This window comes from Physeter macrocephalus, chromosome 18 (genome assembly GCF_002837175.3).
Source record: "Physeter macrocephalus isolate SW-GA chromosome 18, ASM283717v5, whole genome shotgun sequence".
Lineage (NCBI taxonomy): Eukaryota > Metazoa > Chordata > Mammalia > Artiodactyla > Physeteridae > Physeter > Physeter macrocephalus.
The window spans coordinates 100,858,758-100,881,299 of NC_041231.1; the positions used below are offsets into that span (position 1 = coordinate 100,858,758).

At 46.3% G+C, this 22,542-nt stretch overlaps 2 protein-coding genes across 5 annotated transcripts in view; both read right to left on the reverse strand.

Annotated features, from left to right (window-relative positions):
* The window catches only part of LOC102979350 (transmembrane protein 14C), a 7,371-nt gene extending 2,880 nt beyond the window's left edge, over positions 1-4,491 (reverse strand). Inside the window, exons 1-4 of the mRNA XM_007100201.4 lie at positions 4,400-4,491; positions 2,992-3,061; positions 2,585-2,661; positions 1,641-1,742 (exon numbers count right to left, since the gene is read on the reverse strand). Of these exons, the coding sequence (XP_007100263.1) occupies positions 1,641-1,742; positions 2,585-2,661; positions 2,992-3,014 (202 nt within the window). The 5' untranslated portion in view covers positions 3,015-3,061; positions 4,400-4,491. The remainder of the gene's footprint in view (positions 1-1,640; positions 1,743-2,584; positions 2,662-2,991; positions 3,062-4,399) is intronic.
* A 5,612-nt stretch (positions 4,492-10,103) lies between these two features.
* PAK1IP1 (PAK1 interacting protein 1) lies at positions 10,104-21,785 on the reverse strand. 4 transcript variants are annotated; one of them, XM_007100202.3, is made up of 10 exons: positions 21,372-21,785; positions 18,878-19,043; positions 15,109-15,229; positions 14,960-15,034; positions 14,393-14,445; positions 13,625-13,770; positions 13,428-13,525; positions 11,505-11,604; positions 10,625-10,748; positions 10,104-10,474 (listed from the first exon to the last, which is right to left on the reverse strand). In XM_007100202.3, exons 1-10 carry the CDS (start codon positions 21,600-21,602, stop codon positions 10,266-10,268), a joined length of 1,323 nt encoding a protein of 440 aa, XP_007100264.2. In that variant the 5' UTR covers positions 21,603-21,785; the 3' UTR covers positions 10,104-10,265. The 4 variants fall into 4 exon arrangements, with proteins under 4 accessions (XP_007100264.2, XP_007100265.2, XP_028335020.1 ...); XM_007100203.4 differs by having other exon boundaries at positions 18,878-19,040; positions 21,372-21,515; XM_028479219.2 differs by lacking the exon at positions 21,372-21,785 and adding an exon at positions 20,579-20,935.
* Positions 21,786-22,542: the final 757 nt, after the last annotated feature.

Consider the following 22,542-nt stretch of genomic DNA (forward strand, 5'->3'; position numbering starts at 1 on the left):
CCGTAGCCGCTGAGCCTGCGCGTCCGGAGCCTGTGCTCCGGCAACGGGAGAGGCCACAACAGTGAGAGGCCCGCGTACCGCAAAAAAAAAAAAAAAAAAAAAAAAAAGCTTGGAGAAGAGAGAAATTTGTGAGTCATTTGTGTATCGGGGGTAATTTAAGACCTGGGCTTCAACCATATTGCCAAGTGAGAGAGTATAAAGAAGATTAAAAGAGCCAGGTTTTAAGAACCTTAATATCTAATGGTTGAAATGGAAGACAGGTCGACAAAACAGACAAAAGGGAATCAGAAAACAAAAAGGAAAAACAAGAGAACGGAAAATGGATTGGTGTACTGTGCTGAGAACAGCTAAAAGGCCAAATAAAATGAGGACCAAAAAGTGTATGCTGAATTTTGAAACATACAGGTTCCTGGCAGCCTCAGGGAGAGCTATTCCCGTGGACTAAGGGGACAGAAGTGGAGGAGGCCGAAGTGGGTTGAGAATGTGAGGGGAGGAAGTGAAGATGGGAGTGTAATGGATTTTTTTTCAGAGAAGTTCCTGAAGAGGAAGCAGAAGGGCAGCAACCGAAGAAAGCAGCGGGGTCACGAGAGGTCCTTTTTTTTTTTTTTTTTAAATGGGTGAGAGATGAGCACACCGGAGCATCCATGAGAGGCAGGATACGAGGAAGAGCTGGCAGCACTGACGGTGTGAAGCTCCGGAGGTGGTGAAGCAGGAGAGACCCAAAGCCTGGTGGAGGGACCAGCCTTGGAGACGAGAAACAGGACAGGGGAAGGCTTAGAGGCCGATGGCTTGAGGGAGTCTCCACGGGACGGCTGCTGTCTTTTCTTCAAGAAGATGGTGAGGTTGTTCGCTGGAGTGCAGGAGCGGGGTCAGAAAGGGGACAAAGGGGCCTGAGAGTAACTCCGGGGCTGCGAGAGAGAGCCGCCGAGCAAAGCTGAGAGCTGGGCGCTTGCTCCTTCCCGGCCCAGGCCGACTCGGGCCAAGCGCTGTGACACGCCTGCTCCCTGGGAGGGCCAGAACTGCGTGTTTTCTCATCCTGTGGGTTTGTGGGGACAGCGAGGGGCCCACACACCCAGCAGGGTGTCTGACACAGGGTGGAGCTCAGGAAAAAGGCACCAAAGCCACCCTGATAAGTAATCCTCCCCTCCCCGCGCCCCTCCCCGTCTGCGCCACTCACAGGACACTGCAGCAGCCCCGCCACGTTATGTCCCCAGTGAAGGTAAAGCCTCCCTGAAGGCAGGGCCTACATCTTGCACACTTAGTTTACATCTAAAGGGCTAACAAATGAGTTTCAAATGGGAAAAATGCAATACCGATGCAAACCTAACCCAGACACACGGTCCTTTAGTGACGCTCAAGCAGACGGTCTTCAGCGGGCAGTCACACGGTTGAGAGACCCATGCTCGCCTTACACAAGTTTAACACTTACGTCACCCGGGAAATCGACATTCATGAGCTGTGAAAACCTTTCCATATGCTGTACATAAAAGATAAGTAGAAACCAGCACAAGACGCCCCCCCACCCCCATTTCGAAACTTCCCTAGGACTTGGCAGAAGCAGTAACACTGTCGTAATGTGAAGAACCTGTCACATCCCACCGACCCAGGGATGCAGCAGGGAGACACTGAAACTGACATACCTAAGAAAACCCAAATGTTCCTTGGATCCTGAGACAGCTGATAGGCACCGAGGCCTGCTAATCCACCGAAGAGGAGCCCGGCAGCCAGGGACGGGACACTGCCTGGAGGGAAGCAAACACACAGCTGCACTGCAATGGCAGACACTCATCTCACCGGCAGAGTCCACCACACCGCCCTCCCCTACAGAGGAAAACGGCAAAGAGAACGTCTCTCAACGCGGCTCAGGACCAAGGCATTCTCAACCAGGAAAATGTTTGGGGGAGTCTGCTATTTTACCAGAGAGGTCAGGGTCGTACCACATGGGTCCTCTCTCCTCTAACAGGCAGGACACTTCCCCCCAGGGAGAAAGGAAGGGCTCCGAGCCAGGCCTGATTAACCCTGCAAGGACTGGAACTCTCCATGGGCAGGACCTTGGGCTCATCCCCAAAGGAAAGGGAAAGAGGGTCAGTGAGTAAAAAAAAAAAATGATCTGGAGAGCAAGAATTCTGGTGTGTGTGATGGCGGCGGGGGGGGCGATGCAGGCAAGGAGGGGGATGGAAACAAGCACGTTCACTGACACACCTGTGCCTGATTTAATGCGGAGACTTCAAAACTGCTTCTGCGAAGACTAGAGGTTTCCTCCTACTTGAAGAGCAGAGATAGCCCTCTGGGGTCAAGGCTGATGTATGGCACGTGATGATAATAACAATCTACTACCATCCCTAACCGGTATCTTTATCTAAAGAGTCAAAAACAAGTGACTGGACAAGAAGCCTGGTTTAGCTCAGCCAGATAACCCCAAGGCAAGTGCAGGAGGAGCCACAGGACTGATAATAAGCCCGCACTCCAGCGAGAGGGCCTAAAGCAAACCTGACTCCAGTAAGACTGCGTGCTTTGAGGACCCCGGGGACTCGCTCCTCACCGGGAACGAGATTTTAAGAGGTTAAATAACTACAAACCGTACCTGCTCTTGCATAGCCAATGATCCCGCCGGAAGCAACCAGTGCTGCATAGCCAAAGCCGATCCAATGTAAAGGCACTCTGAAAACGCAACAGTAAGAAATCGGTGCCAACCGTGTTTAAAAAAAACAAAAAAAACAGCATGGAACCACAGAATGGGATCAAAAAGGTCATCATTCCAGAACAATCCTATCACTGTATAAACGCAAATAAATCCCAGAGAGGTTAGACGACTTGCCTAGAGTCAGCGGCAGAGCTAGGACTCGAACACAAGTCCCAGGCCCACACGTCCATCCCCCCATAGCCCAAGCTGTCCAGCAGCCTTGGCTCATCGCCCTTTTCAGATGATGAAAGAAACTCTGGTTTTGAAAAGCTCCTGACTATTCCACCCCCATTTCACTGGGCACTTACAGTGGGCCAGAGTCCTTCTGCATTGTGCTCTTTCACTCTGTCCAAATGGAAGATCACACCAGGCCTGCACCTGCGGAGGAGAGGCTGGATCAGAGGTAGTTAACAGCATGGCTCGCAAGCAGCCAGGAAGCAGTGGGTCCAAGTTCCAGCTCCAGCCCTTGGGAGCTAAGAATGGGCAAGCTACCCAACGTCTCTAAGCCTCAGTTTCCTTCACTGTACCTACGCTGAGAATAGCAATGGTACAAACTTCCTAGGGCTACTATGGGCATTAAATGGGATAATATGTAAAGGGGCTTTGCACAAAGTAATTGCTGAACAGATACCAACCGTTCTAGTAATAACCTAAACTCTAATATAACATAGGCCCACAGGACACTTCACTGACCAGCTCTGTACAGTTAATGAGCTAATCTCATCACCTAACCAAACTATAACTAAACTGGAAAGTAAACCCACCTCCTGTGCCCTTAATTCAAGTATTTTAGTTGCCCTTTCTGGGGGGAAAGGGTGCTGCTTTTCACCCCTGCCCAAAGAATTGATTTCAATACTCAACATCTGTAAAACTTTCAGACGGTTATTTAACTTTGCATCACTCAGTTATTGTTAGACGGGGGGCGAGGAGGAAGGATGAAATATACAAAGCCCAAGTCATAATTACGTAGAACACTACACCCTTGGCAAAGCAGGGTGTAACTCCTAATTTCTTAAAGAAATGCATCTGGTATCCAACGAGGCTAAGCTTGAAAATACATAACCTCTTCTGTTTAAATTATTGTCTATAAGTGGCGGGGGCTTGAAATTGTACACCGTCATTAATTCGACGTAACATTGAGTCACCGAGATTTTTAAGGAGATGGCCCAATAAAATCTCCAGGAAACTAATGACCTCGACGCTACCTCGGTAAGCACCTGCCTCAGGATCTCAGGGTCTCCGCAGGATTCACAACCCACTTTAGGAAAGCAGGAAACGAGGGACTACACAAGCACCTACCACGCAGCCTAAAGCTGCCGCCTGGATCCGGAGGACGAAGAGCAGGCGGCAGCAAAGCCTCTCAACTCATTTCTAAAAGTCAAAACAGGTGTAAAAGGGCTTCCCTGGTGGCGCAGTGGTTGAGAATCTGCCTGCCAATGCAGGGAAAACGGGTTCGAGCCCTGGTCTGGGAAGATCCCCCATGCCGCGGAGCAACTAGGCCCGTGAGTCACAACTACTGAGCCCGCGCGTCTGGAGCCTGTGCTCCGCAACGGGAGGCCCGCGCACCACGATGAAGAGTGGCCCCGGCTTGCCGCAACTAGAGAAAGCCCTCGCACAGAAACGAAGACCCAACACTGCCAAAAAATAAATAAATTAATTAAGTTTTTAAAAAACAAGTGTAAAATAATGGTAATAATAATTCCAAAGTACACGAACCTCCTTCCCGAAGGTCCGCACTCGCCGACGAGCGGGGACTCGCAGTCCTGCCGGAAATGTCGCGGCGCTTTCTCTGCGTCCGGGGTCGGGGCTAGGCACGGGGCGGGGCTAGAGGCCAGGGTCGCTGCGCTCCCTGCGTCCCGGGGGCGGGGCATGGGGCGGGGCTTGCGCCGGATAGGCCGGCGCGTGCTCTTTGTCCCCGGGTCAGGGAGTAGCAGAGCACTCCGTGTATCCGGGGAGCTGGGCGCGGTGCCGGCCGTGCAGCACTCGTCCCAGATCCAAGCCAGCCTGGCCTAAAGCCGGAAGCCCAGGGTTGGAGTCTAGTTTTGCAAGAGGCCTTTGCGAGATGGGCCAGGTCTGCGATGAGGGCGGGGGGGGCTGCCACCGATGGGGGTGAAGGGCGTCCGAGGCTGGATTTTGAAGGACTGCATCAACAGAGGGCCCTATTACCAGGTGTCAACCAGATGCAGGCCATCGGGGAGGACTGTCACTCTAGCCCGATCACGTTATTTGCTACCATGGGAAGGGACTACTTTCTATCTGCAGAAGATAGGGTGGCCACTAGACAGGCTAGACAGTGTGGCTCACTTCCCTGTTTGTTTCAGAGAGTGAGGCTACTTGAAAAGCATCTTAAAAGGGGACAGTGGGTGAGTTACATTTGCAAGTACCTCTGCGATGCCCCCGTGGCCACACGTTACCTCCACTCCCACTCCATATCTGCTTCTCTTCCCTGCGTTTCCTGCACCACCATTCACTCAGTTGCTGTAACACCAAAATTTGGGTGGGTGTCACGGCTGGCATCTCTCTCTCTTTCGTCCCCTACAAGTATCAACAAGAATAGATCTTATATATACAATCTTGAGTGAAAAAACATATTGCAGTGCATTGGCAACTGAAAAAAAAATGCACAGGGAGACAGTGTGAGCTAAGTTTTATTGGGGGCAAAATGAGGACTATAGCCCCGGAGACAGCCTCTCAGGTAGCTCTGAAGAACTGCTCCGAAGAGGTGGCGGCTGGGGGGTGAGTCAGTATATGTGCTTTTGGTAAAGGGGGTTGGGTGCCCTCAAGCACACATTTTGACAGAAGATTGGTGCTAGTCACGAGGAGCAGGTAAGACGCAAGAAATTGGGCTCATAAAACCTTCCCCTGAAAATATCTAACTCTCTGAACGCCTGTTCTGCCAGTTTTTCCCCGAGCACGGGGTGCCTCATTCCTGATCTCCAGCCAGAACTCCTTTCAGGGTGTGGGGAAGGTCAGCGAGTGCAGTGGCTAGGGACCTAACCCTTGTAGAGGCTGATGGCGAGTGACAATTTTTTGTTGGCAGCATACATACTCTGAAAGAAGACCTTCCACTTGCAGCAACTCCTACTCTTCAGATATCAAAAGTGAAGTCTGTGTTTATCACATCTGATTCTAACCAGCCGAAGGTGATAATGACTAAGAACTCTGAGCAATTCCACTTAGGCCAGACCCTCAACAACTTAATGGAAGACTCTCCCGAAAAAACAATGACAGGGGCTTCCCTGGTGGCGCCGTGGTTGGGAATCCGCCTGCTAGTGCAGGGGACACGGGTTCAAGTCCTGATCTGGGAGGATCCCACATGCCGCGGAGCAACAGGGCCTGTGCGCCACAACTACTAAGCCTGTGCTCTAGAGCCCGCGAGCCACAACTGCTGAGCCTGCGTGCCACAACTACTGAAGCCCGCGCGCCTAGAGCCTGTGCTCCGCAACAAGAGAAGCCACCGCAATGAGAAGCCTGTGCACCGCAACGAAGGGCAGCCCCTGCTCGCGGCAACTAGAGAAAGCCCACACGCAGCAATGATGACCCAACGCAGCCAAAATAAATAAATAAAATTTATTTTTTAAAAAAAACACAATGACAGGACTTGCCTTAACCAGCTGGGATGATTTAGGGATTCATTTCTCTCTATGCAGATGCAAGCATCAAACCTTAGTTAAGCCCACCATGATCCTCCCCCTGCGTTTTAGACTTGAAGAAATTGAACCACAGAGAATTAGTTAACTATAGTCCTAGCCCTTGGCAGAGCTGTTATTTGAAATAAGCTCTGTCCTTCACCCTTAACTCTACCATAACGCATAGTTTCGTGTGCAGTCCATCATAAAATATAAATGAAAGGAACCGGTTTCTGCTGTTTCAATTGGTTCCACACAAGGATTTGTGTTTAGTCATGTTTCTAGTTGACATTAGCATATTTTAGGAGATAGCTCAGCTCTTAACTAGGAGCCCACTGAATAGTACTGGAACACTGAACCACCGGTGTGTCATGGGGCGTGATGCAGATTGTGTGAGGGACTAAGTTCTTAGTCTCTGGCCACTGGGACCTATCAATGGGATGTTTTTCTGTTAGTTTGTTTTCTGTTTTTTTTTGGTTTTGTTTTTCACAGAGGCCTCCTCAAGTCAGGGTTGTCTGCTAGACACACATGTACACCCACCCATAACCAGAGCAATAAAGACCATCTGCCACAACAGAAGAGCTCATGGGGAAGGAGAAGCGCTTCACTCTGAGCATTATTTTATCATTTTTGGAGCCTTGTGTGTGTTGGATCTACACTTAAACAGACCTCAAGCGAAAATGGTCAAAATCAAATGCCAGTTGCAGTGTCGCAAGTCAATGTCTACTGAGTATCCGTAATACTAGTGACTAGGTCTTTGGGAATATTTTATAGCTTTGCTTTAAGATGGACATCATCCATCCAATAGAATCTTCTCCAAGAAATTGATGTGAGATTATGAAAAAAACTGCCTATTGTTTTCAACCTACCCTATCTGCCACGTGCTTCTAGGACCTCATATATTAGAGCCATAATAATATGAGCAAAGCATACAGTGTGCTTATTACACGCAGGACACTGAAGTGCTTGACATCGATGAACTCATTGAATCTTCCCAGCAACCCTATGCAGTAAAGACTATTACTTTCTTCTGCTTTTATACATGAAGGCAATTGAGGCAGACAGGGGTTCTCTAGCTGGTATAACGTCACACAGTAAAGGGTAGGGCTGCCTAACTCCTTTAGTCTGTTCTCAGTACCGTGACCAGGACAATCCTGTTACAAATTGGACTACATCATTCCTCAGCTCCAAACCCTCCAGTGGCTCCCTTACCTCCTGCAGAGCCCTGCACGCCCCCCTCCCGGGCCTCAGCTCCTTTTCCTCTTTCCCCTTTGCCGATGATCCTCCAGCCTCCTTGCACGTGCAGCCGTTTCATCTGCCCGGAACCCTCTTCCCAGATAATCTCTCGATCACTCCCTCACCTCCTTTAAGTCTTTATTCGAATGTCACCTTCTCAGTGAGGCCTTCCAGGATCACCTAAGACTGCAACCATCTGCATTTCCTTCCGTAGCTCATTTTTCTCCACGGCACTTAGCTCCTAAGTGGTATATAACTGACGAATTGCAATCACCTCCCCTCTAGCATGCAAGTTCCCGAGAGTGAGGATGGGCGCGTTGCCGGGCACAGCGTGGCTCCACAAGCATGCGTTGAAAGGCCGAGGACCTGTGGTGAGAAGCCAGCAGCAGCTCTTCAGAGAGAGAACAGCCGGCAGCCAGACAGGAGGGAGATTGCCCGGACTGCGCCCTGCCTCTTTCTGAGGCCTGGTTCTCTCCCTGCCCCGGCTTGTCAGACACCTGTGTCCGTGTCGTAAACCCATCCCCGTGCCTTCTGCTGAAGTTCGGGATAGCCAGTTGCTTTCTGTTTCTGGCAGCTGCGTCTTTCTTAACCGAGGCAGCATCCCGTTCCCTCCGCCAGAAATGCTTTTCCCCTTGTTCAAAACTCAGTCTCATCTCTTACTGAAGTCCAGCTGCCACCAGCCACCACAGGCTGTAATACATTTCTTACCAAAGCTTTTGTCCTTTGTGTAGGGATCTTTTTTTTTTCTTTCCTTTTCGGCCCCTAGAATCTAGGATAGTGCCGGGCACGTGGTGAGCGTTGTTCAACGCAGGCCCAGTGAATAAACAAATGGGAGAGTGGAGATAGAGGTGGCCTTCAGGGATTTCAAAATACTGAGGGGTCAATTTGCGATAAGGAGCTGCTCATACATTAATATCAAAGTAGACAATCCAGCACAGAGATGGCTGAGATTATAAAGACTATACATTCCTAGGAGGAAAAGAAATGGCCTCCAAGTGCACTACCAGGCAAGCTCTGCCAGAGGTCACTGAGCAGACAAGCGCTCAGACCAAAATAAAATGCTCGAATCACGATTTATAGCAATTATGTATGTAACTGCCAAAACTTGGACGCAACCAAGATGTCCTCCAGAAGTGAATGGTAAACTGTGGTACATCCAATGGAGTATTATTTATTACTAAAACGAAATGAACTATCAAGCCATGAAAAGACACACAGGAAAGCTTAAATGCATGTAAGTGGAAGAAGCCAATCTGAAAAGGCTACAATACTGTATGATTCTTATAAGATACTGTGGGAAAGGCAGAACTTCGGAGATGATAAAAAGCTCAGTGATCATCAGTGGTGGTGATGGGGAGAGATGAACAGAGTGGCAAATCTGTCCCTTCTCTCAATACTGTTATAAACCCAAAACAGCTATAAAAAAGTAAAGTCTCAAAAACAAAATAACCAAACCTATATTCATCGTTGTTTACAGGCCTGAAGAAAGATAACAAAGAGGTGGATGGAAACGTCAGACACCTGGTCTGGTTCGTTTCCTAGATGACTTCCTCTCATGAAGTGAGCGGCACTTTAGTGTCCAAGTGTTAAGATCCTCATTTTGCCGAATCAGGAGGGAGTCCCCTGGTGGCCTCAGGGATTTAACATCTTCCCAGCTAAGTCAGACCTATGACTCCTCTACTACTGTGTCTCTTCAAAACATCCAGTAATCCGTTAAGGAAAACGCTTCAATTTTCTAGGTAAAAAAAGATTATCATCAACGGCTAGTTTTAAGACCACCTTTGTCAGAAGATTAGCTAAGTGAGCATTTTGGATGCCCTGCAACAGATGGGAAAATAAGAAAAGGAAATGTCATTTTCCTGTCCTTAAGTTACCTTGTAAACAAACCACTGCTTGGAAACAGAAAGGTTTCATGAAGTTTGGAAGCCTCTCCTTAACCTTCTTATGTATGTAGCCCTAAACTTAAGCATATGCTTTACACATACATATTTTATTTTATATATCTAATTTTTAAGCTTGTCTTAACATACTTCCTGGTATGAAAATCTTTTTATATCTTTTGTTACCAAAATGAACAAAATCCGCATTAAAATTACTAGAACCACGTGAAAAAGCCAAATGCAGGTTTTTCATTCTTCCCTCACTTAGGAGAAAAATATGAAAAACAATTCCTTTATCTACTTCCGGTAAAGAAATGTGTTCAAGATTTTACATTATTTTAAGGTATGATATTTTGTGAAAGATCTTTATTTGCCTTACACAACAGTAAAAATTATATTACACATTAACATACTATATATTGCCATGATATATAATTAATAAAATACTGCCTATCAAAAAGTTTTACCGGGCTTCCCTGGTGGCGCAGTGGTTGCGCGTCCGCCCGCCGATGCAGGGGAACCGGGTTCGCGCCCCGGTCCGGGAGGATCCCACATGCCGCGGAGCGGCTGGGCCCGTGAGCCATGGCCGCTGGGCCTGCGCGTCCGGAGCCTGTCCTCCGCAACGGGAGAGGCCACAGCAGAGGGAGGCCCGCATACCACAAAAAAAAAAAAAAAAAAAAGTTTTACCACTGTTTAAAAAAACAAAATCCTGAAAGTGATTTTTAAGCTGTACATTTTCTTCAGAAGAAGAAATTCTTAGCTTTTACTCAGAAAAAAAAAAAAAGTACATTTGAAAAAGGTTTTCTCTTAGGAGCAATCTGGGATTCACTGCATCATTCATATTTTCTTCTTTTTTCTCTTCTTTTTTTCTAACATTTCGACTGTTTTCCTCTTCTTGGTTGACAGCAGGCTGCTTCCTTTTGTTGGCTTATTACTGTCACCAGTTAAACCGCATTTCTTCATGTCAGGTTTTAGCTGCCTTTCTTCCTCCTGGACTTCACAGCCCGATTCCTTTTTATTCCTTTTGGACTGTTCTTGTTTACTTACTAAAATACAAGAGACAGTGCATTTAAAGACTGTTTTTCCCTTTGAAATAAACACAAGCCGACAATAAAGTGAAGTCATCTGGATCTCCACCACTTTAACGATTTAAAGAGATAGCAGATTATTTAGTTTCTGTAAACAATTTCATTTACCAGGAGGCGGTTCTACAGCTGGAAGCAGGCTTTCCTTCGTGTCTGTCACTCTGTCCAGCCACACTGCAACACACGTCAGCCTGGCATTAGTGTTTACTTCACACAGCAAAGACGGGAGAACCCCCTAAAACAGGAAGGGAAATTCGTGATAACTAACACAGAGGGATTTTAAATAATTACTTTCATTTTTCCATAAACAAGTTACCTTAATTTAAAACTTACACTGTATTTTGAGTATAAACTATACTGTCTAGAAGAAATTTATTACCTTGATTCATGATTGGTTTGACTAAGTCCTTCACAAGAGCCAATTTCTAAGAAGTGCTCCACTAAGGAAAGCGACCATTTTATCGTGGTCATTTCTGGGTTTAACAAAGAACCATGCACAAAGTAGGTACTAAACAAACCACATTCACAGAATGTGTTTATAAGAGAATGAAGAATAATAAACCAAAAATCTGTACGAGGGAGACTACCAAAGGAAATTTAAATTTCCAATTATATGTTTCAAAACTATTGTAAGTTCTACAACTGATCAAAAATTCCCATTTTTTTTTCCTTAGTAATGGCACTATTTTTATTTGACAAAATCTTACAGAGAACATCAATATACAAAAGAGAAGAAAGTAGTGCTTCTCTGATTTAAAGAGCACGAGTTCTGGAATCCTGCCAGCTCAGACTCGCCAATACCAACTCCTGAGGCAGTGCTACGGAACCCTAACTCTAAAACCATGAATGTCAATCATGCCTGGAAGAGATTTTTAAAGTTTAAAGATCTATGCCTTATGACCCTTAAAAAAAATTCCACCTCACTTAACTCAAAATAATATTGACAGTAAGACTCGCATTCAGTGTATTTACATTGTGCTGAGACACTGACCTTGTCCTCTTTGAGCTTCCACATTTTGATGAAACCATCACTCGATGCTGTAACAATAATATGATGCTCTGGAGTTTCAAAAGTGAACATGTCTTTTACCCTAGGATAGAAATAGTAACACCATAAAAGACCCTCTCTTCCAGATTGTATGATACTGCTAGAAAGCTTCTATGCACAGTCTCTTGACTTTTCAATGCTTCCAGTGTTTCCAAACTGCTCAATGAACAGTGCCTAAAATTTAACATGCTTCACGCTCCCATGAGTTGGTGAGTCATTTTCAGGGTCTAAATTCCAAGATAAAATTGACTGTCAATGATACCTTAAGAAAAAGTTGAAAAAATGGTGACAGATAACTATAAATAATCAGATTATCATAAAGGCAATAAAGATACTTAAAGCCCCTCACCTCAGGAAACTACAAGGTCAGTACCAAGAGAAAAGACAACAGAGATGACCCGAGGCCTCCTCCTCTGCATCCGTTTTTCTTATCCTCAGTGCCACCACCCACAGTCTAAGCTACTATCATTTTCCTTCTGGACTACGGAGTAAACTAATCGGCCTCGCTTCCATTTTTGCCCCCTAACAATTTTTTTAAAATCAAACCATGTTACTCCCAGTCTTAAAATTCTACAAAGCTTGGATCTGCTTTAAAATAACACGGGAGAGGGAGGAAGTGGCGGGACACAGATAAACCAGTATCTACAAAGGCACTTAGTATAAAATTCAGACTCCTCACCATGAATTGCAAGGCCATATGCACCATCTGGCTCACTCTGACCCAGTCACATGAGTCTTCTAGCTGTTCCTAAAATACACCAAGTTCTTTCCTCCCTCAGGGCCACTGTGCCTACAGCTCTCTCCTCTTTTTAGAAACAGCTCCTTTAGCCCTAAGGTCTCACTCCCCCTTCCCTGATCAACCTATCTAAGTAAGTTACCCGTGTTATTCCCAAATCATAATACCCATTTCCTTCCTGTTACAATTACCTGCTTACTTGTTTATCATCTCTCTGTTGCCCCACTACAAGATAAAAGCCAGGAGAGTGCAAGCTCCTGTTGCAGTATTTCATTATGGATGCTCAGTGAATACTTGTTAAATGAATGAATGGCCAAATTTCATAAGTGCTATATGGCCTTGAAGAATATGTTCATTTCCCAATACAGGGGAAAACTAGGGCCTGTCTAATGACTGCAGTATTCTGAGTATTTACTAACAGAGATTTCTTAAAGCTGAACTATTACTTAGAAAATAAAAACTAAGAGTTGTCTGAAACATAAAAGAACATGCAAATAAAACACATTAAAGTATAACCATCCATAATCGACTTTTTCAAAATTACAGTGGAAACAGCCGAGGCAGAGCCAGACAGACCTGGGCTGGCGCCCAGCTCCAATACCTCACGGGGGTAATCCTGGTCCAGTTACTTAACCGTTTACTCTGAGACTCACATTCACCCCCCGAGATAAAGTGAGGAAGAGGTAACAAACTGGCACAAGACAGAGGTCAATATGTCATTTATTTCTCCTGCAGGAAAAACAAATAGTGTAGAAAGGCGCTAGAAGTGGACAAGGAGAATAAAGTAAAAGGACAGGAGTGGTCAGGGGCAGAGCTCAAGATTGTTTAATTGTTTTTCCCTGTTCAAGTATGGATTGAGGATTTCAGGCCTCAAGTCTAATGAAATGATTGGGAAAGTAAATATCTTGTGCAAGTGACTCGTCCTGATGACAACTTCACCACTTTTGTATCACTCAGGCCAAGACAACAACATTCCCACTATCCTCTTAGGTTCCAGAAATCATATATATGTAGATATGTGACTACGTCTACAGTCCTTCATAAAAAACATATATACCCTGCTTTATGAAGCTATTGCGTTTATAAGAGACTCTACACGTACATGCACACAGAGATAGTGAAAAAAATACCTGTTTTCGTGAGCTTTAAATTGAGAGAGGCACACTAGTGAATCACAGTCAAAAAACCTTACAAACTCTTCATCTCCAGCCACTGCAAGGAGAGATTCCTAGGAGAGGAAAAAAACAATACTATCCAGAACGTCACCAACAATTCCAACCGTCACCACACATGCCAAAACTCCCATCGCTGATTTCCGATCACTTACTGAAAGAAACCTAACAGAAGATACTCTCTTTTCATTTGTGACGGTGCCACTGACAGACGCAGTGTCAAGCTGATAGACATCTATTTTGTTCAGTATGACAACTACATATTTCTCTCCTCTTGGGGACCATTCCACTATGTGAGCATCTGTAAGTTAAAAGCACAAAGCTGTTGTATTTCATGAATAAAAAAAGAAATTGATCAGGGTCATAATAAAAATAGCAAATATTTACACTGTTTGTTTTTTTTTTTTTTTTTTTTTGGTGGTACGCAGGCCTCTCACTATTGCGGCCTCTCCTGTTGCAGAGCACAGGCTCTGGACGCGCAGGCTCAGCGGCCATGGCTCACGGGCCCAGCCGCTCCGCAGCATGTGGGATCCTCCCGGACCGAGGCACGAACCCGCGTCCCCTGCATCGGCAGGCGGACTCCCAACCGCTGCGCCACCAGGGAAGCCCTACACTGTTCATTTTCACATCCATTATCCCATTCAATCTTCACAACAAACTTATAACACGTATTTTGTGAGTTAAATTGTAGACAATGAACTGGTTCAAAGACTCATTAAGGTCATACAGCTGGAAAGTGGCAGAGCCATGCCAAGAATCCCAATCTAAAGTGGGAAAAGAAATTAACCTAAAGCATTTGCTCTCAGAGGGAACCACCACCATGCACAGAAATAAATGTGTCTGTACACGCACACAAGAATGTGTGTGTATATACATTCATGTCCCATCAAATTTTCAAATACATTTCAAACAAAAATACTCACTTTGTTTTATGTTTTTTATGAATGCTGATCTTCCTTCCACAAGATTCCATGTTCTACAAAACAGGAAGCTCATTTACGGCATGATCCCCAACTCTGACCAGGTATAAAGGTAAGTTTAAGGAAGACTCAAATGAAAATGTACTAACTACTTGGCTATTCAGAAGAACTGCCTTCTTTCTTACAGTGCCATGTGAAATATTATCAAGCAAGATTAAAACTCACTGCTCCCACAGCCCTTTCCTATGTATGCTGAGTCCACTGTATTTTCAAAAGGTTTCACCTCCTAAAACTCTTTTTAGGATCACCCTCTACTTCACAGCTTACGACTGCAATATAACTTGCATGTTTGAATATAGAGCTTGTCAGGTTTTTTCCAATATGAAAAGGTTCACTAGCTTTCAACCTCTCCCTTTTGTCAAAATAACATCAAATGGCTGACAATGTGAGACAATACAGAAACAGAATCTAATTACTATAGTAAAAGATGTCCCAGGGGTGGGTTCTTGTTATACTTGGAGAACAAAGACCACAGCTTAGTAAAGGTGCTCTTGGGCCTTAATGACTTACCTTAATGTCTTATCTGTACCCACAGACAGGGCCAACTTGCCAGACGGGTGAATGGAAAGAAAGGTCACATGTCCTCTAAAAGGAAACTGACAGTTAGCCCCCAACTCGACTGGCACCTGGAGACCACCGACGGCGAAGTCTGGACTCACCTGTGAGCTTTCATCGACTTCAGGCACTCCCATTTCTTTGCATCCCAGACACAAATGAGGCCGTCCTCTGCCCCGCTGATTAAGTGCCTGTTGCCGTGGAATTTCAGGCAAGTTATTGTGCCTGTGGAAAAATCAAGACAGGCAGAATTCACATTCATTTTGAATGCAAACTCCACTTCTGGTTTGAAGGCTATGCTGCAGTAAGAAACATCCAATATCTTAATATTACTGAAATATGCCTTAAAGTCTCGGGTGAAGAAATTAATTTGTTTTTCATCTAAGATCATACAGTTCAAGCCTATGGAAATATTTTCAGCAAAGAGTTTCTCTAGTTGTACATACAGGTTTGAACGAATCAGTTCACTTTCTTGCTTTACATCCCCATAATCATAAATTCTGGAGATGGCTGGCTGGATAGTTTGAGCAGAAGTCAAACAAACTAACCAGCTACTCTGGGGAACAAACCAAGATGTAAAGCCATGACTTCTCCTTTCCAAACAGTGAATTAGCTACCCAACCATCCATACTGCAGTTACTATGCCTTCAGAGCTTTGCTTTTTTTTTTTTTTTTTTTTTTTTTTTGCGGTACGCAGGCCTCTCACTGTTGTGGCCTCTCCCGCTGCGGAGCACAGGCTCCGGACGCGCAGGCTCAGCGGCCATGGCTCACGGGCCCAGCTGCTCCGCGGCATGTGGAACCTTCCCGGACCTGGGCACGAACCCGCGTCCCCCGCACCGGCAGGCGGACTCTCAACCACGGCGCCACCAGGGAAGCCCCAGAGCTATTTTTGATTTGACTTCTGCACAGTTCTTATTCACTGTCATAAGAATTTATTACAATTTCATAAAATATTACACTCTCTAATTATGTCTTCTGTATTCTCCTTCCATGGTTAACAAATCTTCCTACATCTTTTCAACTTCTTTACAAAACATTGCACTCCCTTCCACTCAAACTGAAGCCTGGATCGCCCATGAATTTCCCCTACAGCGCTCCTCACATATTAAAAGGCTGGAGCGAGGTGAGGTGATGGAAGAACCCAGTACTCAATCTCCCAAATCAGTCCTCAAGTAAGATTCCTTATCCTTTGAAGTTTGTGTCACCCAGCTTAACTGCCCTAGAGTTGAGGAGTCGGCAAACCACTGCCTGCCGGCCAGATCTGGCTGGTAGCCTGGTTTTGTAAATGCAGTTTTACCTGAATACAGCCATGCTCACTCAGTTACAAAATGTCTACGGATGCTTTGGCACGGCCAAAGTGAGTAGCTGTAACAGAGACTGTACAGTCGCAAGGCCTAAATATTTGCTATTTTGTCCTCCTCAGAATAAGTGTGAACCCCTGGGTCATTACTGTCCATCTGCACACCTCCTGGTCAATCCTTCACACTGCCCTTTATATTGAAAGAGCCAAAGACCTGTGAGGAATAATTCTGCACCCCCAAAAAGCACTAATAATATGTGGGCTTATGGACTCTCTTCTCAAAGTGGGAGACTTCAGCCACTTTGCCCATGTTTTCCTCCTTCCCTACTTCTCATTTTGGGAATTTTGCTTTCCCACATCTTCCACTCCTTCTTTCCATGACTCCATTTCTTCTCTGGAAAAGAGCTTATCTATTACCAACTGTTAGAAACACAGGATTTGTACCAGGAATGAAGGAAGTCAGGAACCCTATTTCATTCATCTCCTATCCAAACTCTTTCTAAGTCCCTTCTTGTTGAACACCTGTACCAATGGGTTTAGACAGACTAGACTGGTTTAACTTATTTCCTCCAAGCCTAAGGGAGAGAGAAGGCTTCCTTGTATGGACTGGAATTAGGAGACAGAGAGGAAAAGGAATGTATGTTGAAATCACTCGGAGCCGGGCTTCTGCTGAAAAGCGAGACACGTGTCAAAGTGGCTAAGGACCATCTAACATAAGAAGGACGGTGATGACTCTAAATTTACTGCTAGAAACCAGAGCTTGGTGGGACTTCTGGAATATACGAAAGCTAGTGTAAGAAAAAGGGTACCTGTCTTTATCTGCCTTTCGTTGCAGGAAACTAACTTGCTTGGCTGAGTTTCCTCAAGTTAAGTATGTATTTAAGTGATTGTACTACCTTAAGTTCTTTCTTCCTTTCCCTTTTCCTTCTAGAACACGTGAAACCCCTCCTTCTCTGTCCCCTGGGAAAATGCAGTGACAATAGCACATGATGGTCAATACTGGGGAAAAAAATTCCCTGTTTCAGTCTTTCTGTCCCTTGGTCCTCCCATTACCCCGGTCAACCGCACCATCGGCGTGGAAAACACAACCGTGGCTTGCGGATCAGCCCCCCGACCTCCTCGACGCCGGTAACCTTTGCCTCCTCTGTACTTCGTCCCTCACACCTACAGCCCGGACACTGTTACCACCGAGAGCTTCTCCACATTAACTCTACCCTCTGACCACAGCCTCACATCGTCCCCGCCCTTCTTCCACTCACAACCCACCTGCTTTTTTTACTCTGGAGATCTGCAGACCCTTGACACCCTATCTTCTCTAGGCTGACAACCTACTCTTTCTCCGAAACCCTCAATTCCCTTGTAAATCGATCCTTCTCTTGCACACATCAAGTAACCTTCCTCTCTCTCCAGAAATGCCTATAGCTTATTGCAAACAGATGCTAGTCCATCCACAGCCTCCAACTTCAGTCAGGCAGGCCCTCGTCAGTCCTTCACTTGTCCCTGGCACCTCTCCCAATATCCAAACCACGAGAACTCTCCTCAGCGCTGCTGCCTCCTTCCCATTCAACCCCCAACCTCCTCCACTCAAGGGCCTCCGAGATCTGGCCCCAACTACTTCTCCAGCCACTCCCACCTCCATTTCAATCTTCTCATAATACCGAGCTCCTTACAGCTCCCCAGACACATCAGTGGTTAAAAATGCAGGCTCTATGGACTTCCCTGGTGGTCCAGTGGGTAAGAATCCGCCTTCCAATGCAGGGGACGCAAGTTTGATCCCTGGTCGGGGAACTAAGATCACACGTGCCACAGGGTAACTAAGGTCACACGCCGCAACTACTGAGCAGGCAAGCCACAACTAGAGAGCCCGCGGGCCGCAACTACAGAGCCCATGCACCCCGGCGCCTGCGCACAACTAGACAGAAGCCCACGTGCCGCAATGAAAGGGCCCACGTGCCGCAATGAAAGGTCCCGTGTGCTGCAACTAAGACACGACGCAGCCAAAAAATAAAATAAATAAATAAATAAATATTTAAAAAGAAAAAAAAAAAACAACGGGCTCTAGACCTGGGTTCAAGCTCCAGTTCCAGTGTTTTGTGACTCTGGGCGAGTCACGTAACATCTCCGAGCCTAGGCCTTCTCTTCTGCGAACCGACAATACGACCATACCTTCCCGGCACGCCACTGGGTGCCTGATGCCCCTCAATAAAGTCAGCGCGTCACGTGACGCGGCCTCCTGAGCTCCTCGCGCTGCCTGCTCTGCCTGGAATGTCCTTTTCTCCACCTTGCAAGGTTCACCCAGCCAACAACCGATACTGTTCTTATAAAATTATGCAGGTGTCATTTCAAGGAAGTTTTCAATGAAAACTCGCTTCCTCCTCCTTGCCAGTGCCTCCCTTCTATCCCAGTACAGACTGTGAATAACTTAAGGACAAAGAACCACATTTTTTCCATTTCCGTATTTCCTAGCACAAATTCTGCTACGTATCGGACCCCTGATGAATTGTTCACCAGAAGTCAAACCGTAAAGTAATAATACCTCAACATTACTGTCCTGAAGAATACAAGGTTATTACCGTTGTGATGCACTAGAGCCCCGTGGTCTATCTTCTTTTTCATGTCATAAATGTGGATGGTTTCATCTTTGCTCCCAGTGACCACAAAACGGCTGCTGACGGCCACTGCTGACACGGAGGCAGTGTGGGCGTGGTGCGTGAAGTCGGCCGCAGGAGTCCATTTCTGCTAAAGAGCAATACGCACAGTCAGTGCCACGCCACGATCGTATCGTAGTTCTCTACAAGGAGATAAGTGGTTTCACGATCTATGAAAACTCTCAATGGATCCTACAAATGGAGAAAAGACTATGCAATGAAAGGCAGATTCACATAAACAATCTGAGAATTGAATAAGGAAGGTAAAGCAGGAGATGGGAAGGCATCGCTGAGTATCAAAACAACTATGAAGACTGGGCTACAGGAACTTTAAGGTCCCATCCAAATCCTTAACTCCTTAATGTATTTACTTAGATGTGACACTCCCATACCATTCATTCACTCAAATGTCCAAATCTTGATTTTAATTTATTCACTCAAATACTGAATGACTACTATGTGCTTGGCACCATTTTAGGCAGTTGATACGGAGCAGTGAACAAAAGAAACAAAAGTCCTTATCCTAAGGGAGTTGCCATTCCTGTGGGAAGGACAGACAAGACACAATATGATGTCACAAAGGTAAGTATCAATATAACAACGCCTATAAAGAAAAATGAACAGGATTTGCATTAATACCAACATAAACCCTAGAGAATGACCAATGATGAGGTCTTGAGAACTCTATGCTTGCTGCCATGCAACTTTTGGATTGGATAAATGTAATTGGTTGAGTGCGAAGGATGACGGCTGAATACACACACACACACACACCCCACAAATTAAGGAAGATGCACCAAGAAGTATTAGCAAAACGAATAAACCAACAAAGAAAAAAAAAAACCACCAAACTTGTTTGAACACACTTAAGTTGTGTTATTGCAAATTAATTCCTAAAAACAACAGCAGGATAGTCCTTCCGTCAATCAGCCCAGGGGGCCTCTTTTGAGTAAAGGTACAACATTCCTGAGGTGCTGCTATGGCCACAAATCAAAGAATAACCTTTGTTTGTGCATATTACAGAAGGCAGGCTGGTTATCTGGAATATTGCCTGACTAGGTTTAGAAGCAGTACTAGGTAATGGTTAAGCGCTTCAAGTATCAGAGACACCTGGGAATTTGAGTCCAAGGTCTGCCACTTATTAGCTCTGTGGCCTTGAACAAGTCGCTTAACCTATCTCAACTTCTGGTTCCTCATCTGTAAAATGGGAATAACTGTATCTGCCTCAGAGGGGTGCTGTGAGGACTACTCTGGGTCTGGAACGTGGAACGCAACATGATTACGGAAAGAACACAATCAGTAGCATCATTTTTGAGTATTCAAAACACATACCTTTCATCCAAAGGCAGGTTAACCACCAGAGTAGAAAACAAAATAAACAAAAACAATCAGTCAAGTCATATACTTCCAATTCTCTAGTTAATTCAAGACTGACACTTTGACTTCTTCATAAACAAGTACTCAATGAAATAGATTTCTGGGAAATACCTAGGACTGCTTAGGGAAAAAAAACAGCACAGGACTAAAGATTAAGAGATCTTGCTTCTAGTCCTGGTTATGTCGTATCTGCCTAACTACTGCTAATTTACTTAACCTTTTAACGCACACACCCAGTAAAATTCTTACATTTTGTTGTAATTTTTCGGCACGTGTTTGCCTCCCTCATCCTCTCCTCCTTATGTCAGGAAGATCTCCAGTGAAGGATCCATGCCTTTGGCTTCTTTGCACCTTCACTGGAAGTACTGGCCTCACCGTAAGGACCCAATAATGAACTGGTGTCACTTTATCTGTGAGGGATTTTTCCAAATTTAGCTCAAATATTTTGTAAAACACCGGAACATAAATTCAATGAAAGAACGAACTGTTCTTTCATTAAATCCTGAACACCTCACGGGCTGTCAACTTGGATTCATAATCTACGGCCCACTGGCCCGTTTACAGAAACGCCAGCTTCCTTCGTGCACAGTAGTCGGAATATTTACTACGAAAAACAGACATTGTCTCGTCGTATGAAATGCCTTCTCCGTGTTTTAAAAAGCTAACGTGGGGCTTCCCTGGTGGCGCAGTGGTTGAGAGTCCGCCTGCCGATGCAGGGGACACGGGTTCGTGCCCCGGTCCGGGAAGATCCCACGTGCCGCGGAGCGGCTGGGCCCGTGAGCCATGGCGGCTGAGCCTGCGCGTCCGGAGCCTGTGCTCCGCAACGGGAGAGACCACAACAGTGAAAGGCCCGCGTACCACCAAAAAAAAAAAAAAAAAAAAAGGCTAACGTGTATTTTAAGTCTCCTGAGCTTCGTGACCGAACCCCTAAAAAATGAGACGGTGCGCTCCCTTGCTGCGCTGTTTACCTCGGCCCGTGTGAGGACCAGACCCGACGGTGCCCGCCCCACCCGCGGCGGCCCCTCAGCGCGCGGGCTCTCACCTCATGGTCGCCGCTCGCCTTGGGCTCCAAGTGTACAGCGAACCCAAAAAGGACCTGCTCGTAGCATCCAGCTACCAGCTCCATGCAGCAGCGCACGCGTCTCCTCCCCGAGCCAGGCTCAGCGCAGACCGGTAGTGACGAAAGCGGATGCAAGGGGGAGGAAGGGGTCCTTCCTGCGTCGGCGCTCAAGTTTACGTCAAGACCGCGGGGCTGCCTTTTACGCGCCTGCATCCGTGGGAGGGATTTCAGGGCTAGAAGATCACGCGGAATTTCCAAGATGGGAATAAGGAAGGACGCCCCATGACGAGATTCTCATTTCAAGGAGAAAAAAACAAACAAAACAAAACCTGGGGACTAGCAGGCATATTCTAGGGAGCCTTGATCTAGGCGCTTCTGAGGAGAGTGGGCGGGACATCCTCTGCGGAAGCCCCTCGTTTCCGGGACGTCTACGGAAGGGGCGGGGCAGCCTCCGGCGTGGGCGGAAGGCGTAAAGGAGGGTCGGTGTTGCCCTGCAGTTGTTTACTGTGGACCGCTGTCTGTCGTGGTCTGTGATAGCGGGACAGGAGTTAGGTCTCCTTGTTGTGCAGGAAGCCGAGAAATGAACTTTTCTCGCTCATATGCTCTGTAGCGGGGCAAGGAGGGGTGACATTTAGGGTTCACCGTTATCAGAGGAGTCCGATTCCCTCGTTCCCGCGCTGGCCCCATAATCTCGTCTTGCACACCTTTCCTTGCAGCTCCGTTATGGCTTGTCGAGCTCTGGGGGCAAATTGGCCAACGTTGTGGCACATCCTGGGGAGGGAGGAGGAGCCTTTACTCGAGGGGAGTAAAGACATTACTTGAGGACGAACGGTATATAGTTATCCTTGGTCAGGTTCCAGAAAGAAATCTCATTTATTTCCGTTTCACCACCTCCCCCAGGTTAGGTGCACAGTCAAACGTGAATAAAAGCAAAGCCCTAATTGGGTTTGAGATTTTCACGAGATACGGAGATTCAGAGATGTGTTAGGACAGCTTCGCACAGACTTAACAATAGAGTAAATCTTGGAGCGTAAAAATAGTCTCGTGAACGCCCTAGCGGGTGGATATGACCGATAGGAGGTTGACACACAGATTCGTGTCGACCCTTCAACCCCCATATGGGTTGTAACACATCCTATAGCTCTTAGACCCT

What these genes read in the sequence shown, in the direction of transcription:
- PAK1IP1 (XM_007100202.3), bottom strand. Translation starts at nt 21,602, where the DNA reads ATGCAGGCGCGTAAAAGGCAGCCCCGCGGTCTTGACGTAAACTTGAGC. An exon ending in CTTCTGTTAGGTTTCTTTCA is followed by an intron (nt 13,526 to 13,624) that starts GTAAGTGATCGG and finishes TTCCTCTCCTAG; the next exon opens with GAATCTCTCCTTGCAGTGGC. An exon ending in AGCTGTAGAACCGCCTCCTG is followed by an intron (nt 10,475 to 10,624) that starts GTAAATGAAATT and finishes CTTGTATTTTAG; the next exon opens with TAAGTAAACAAGAACAGTCC.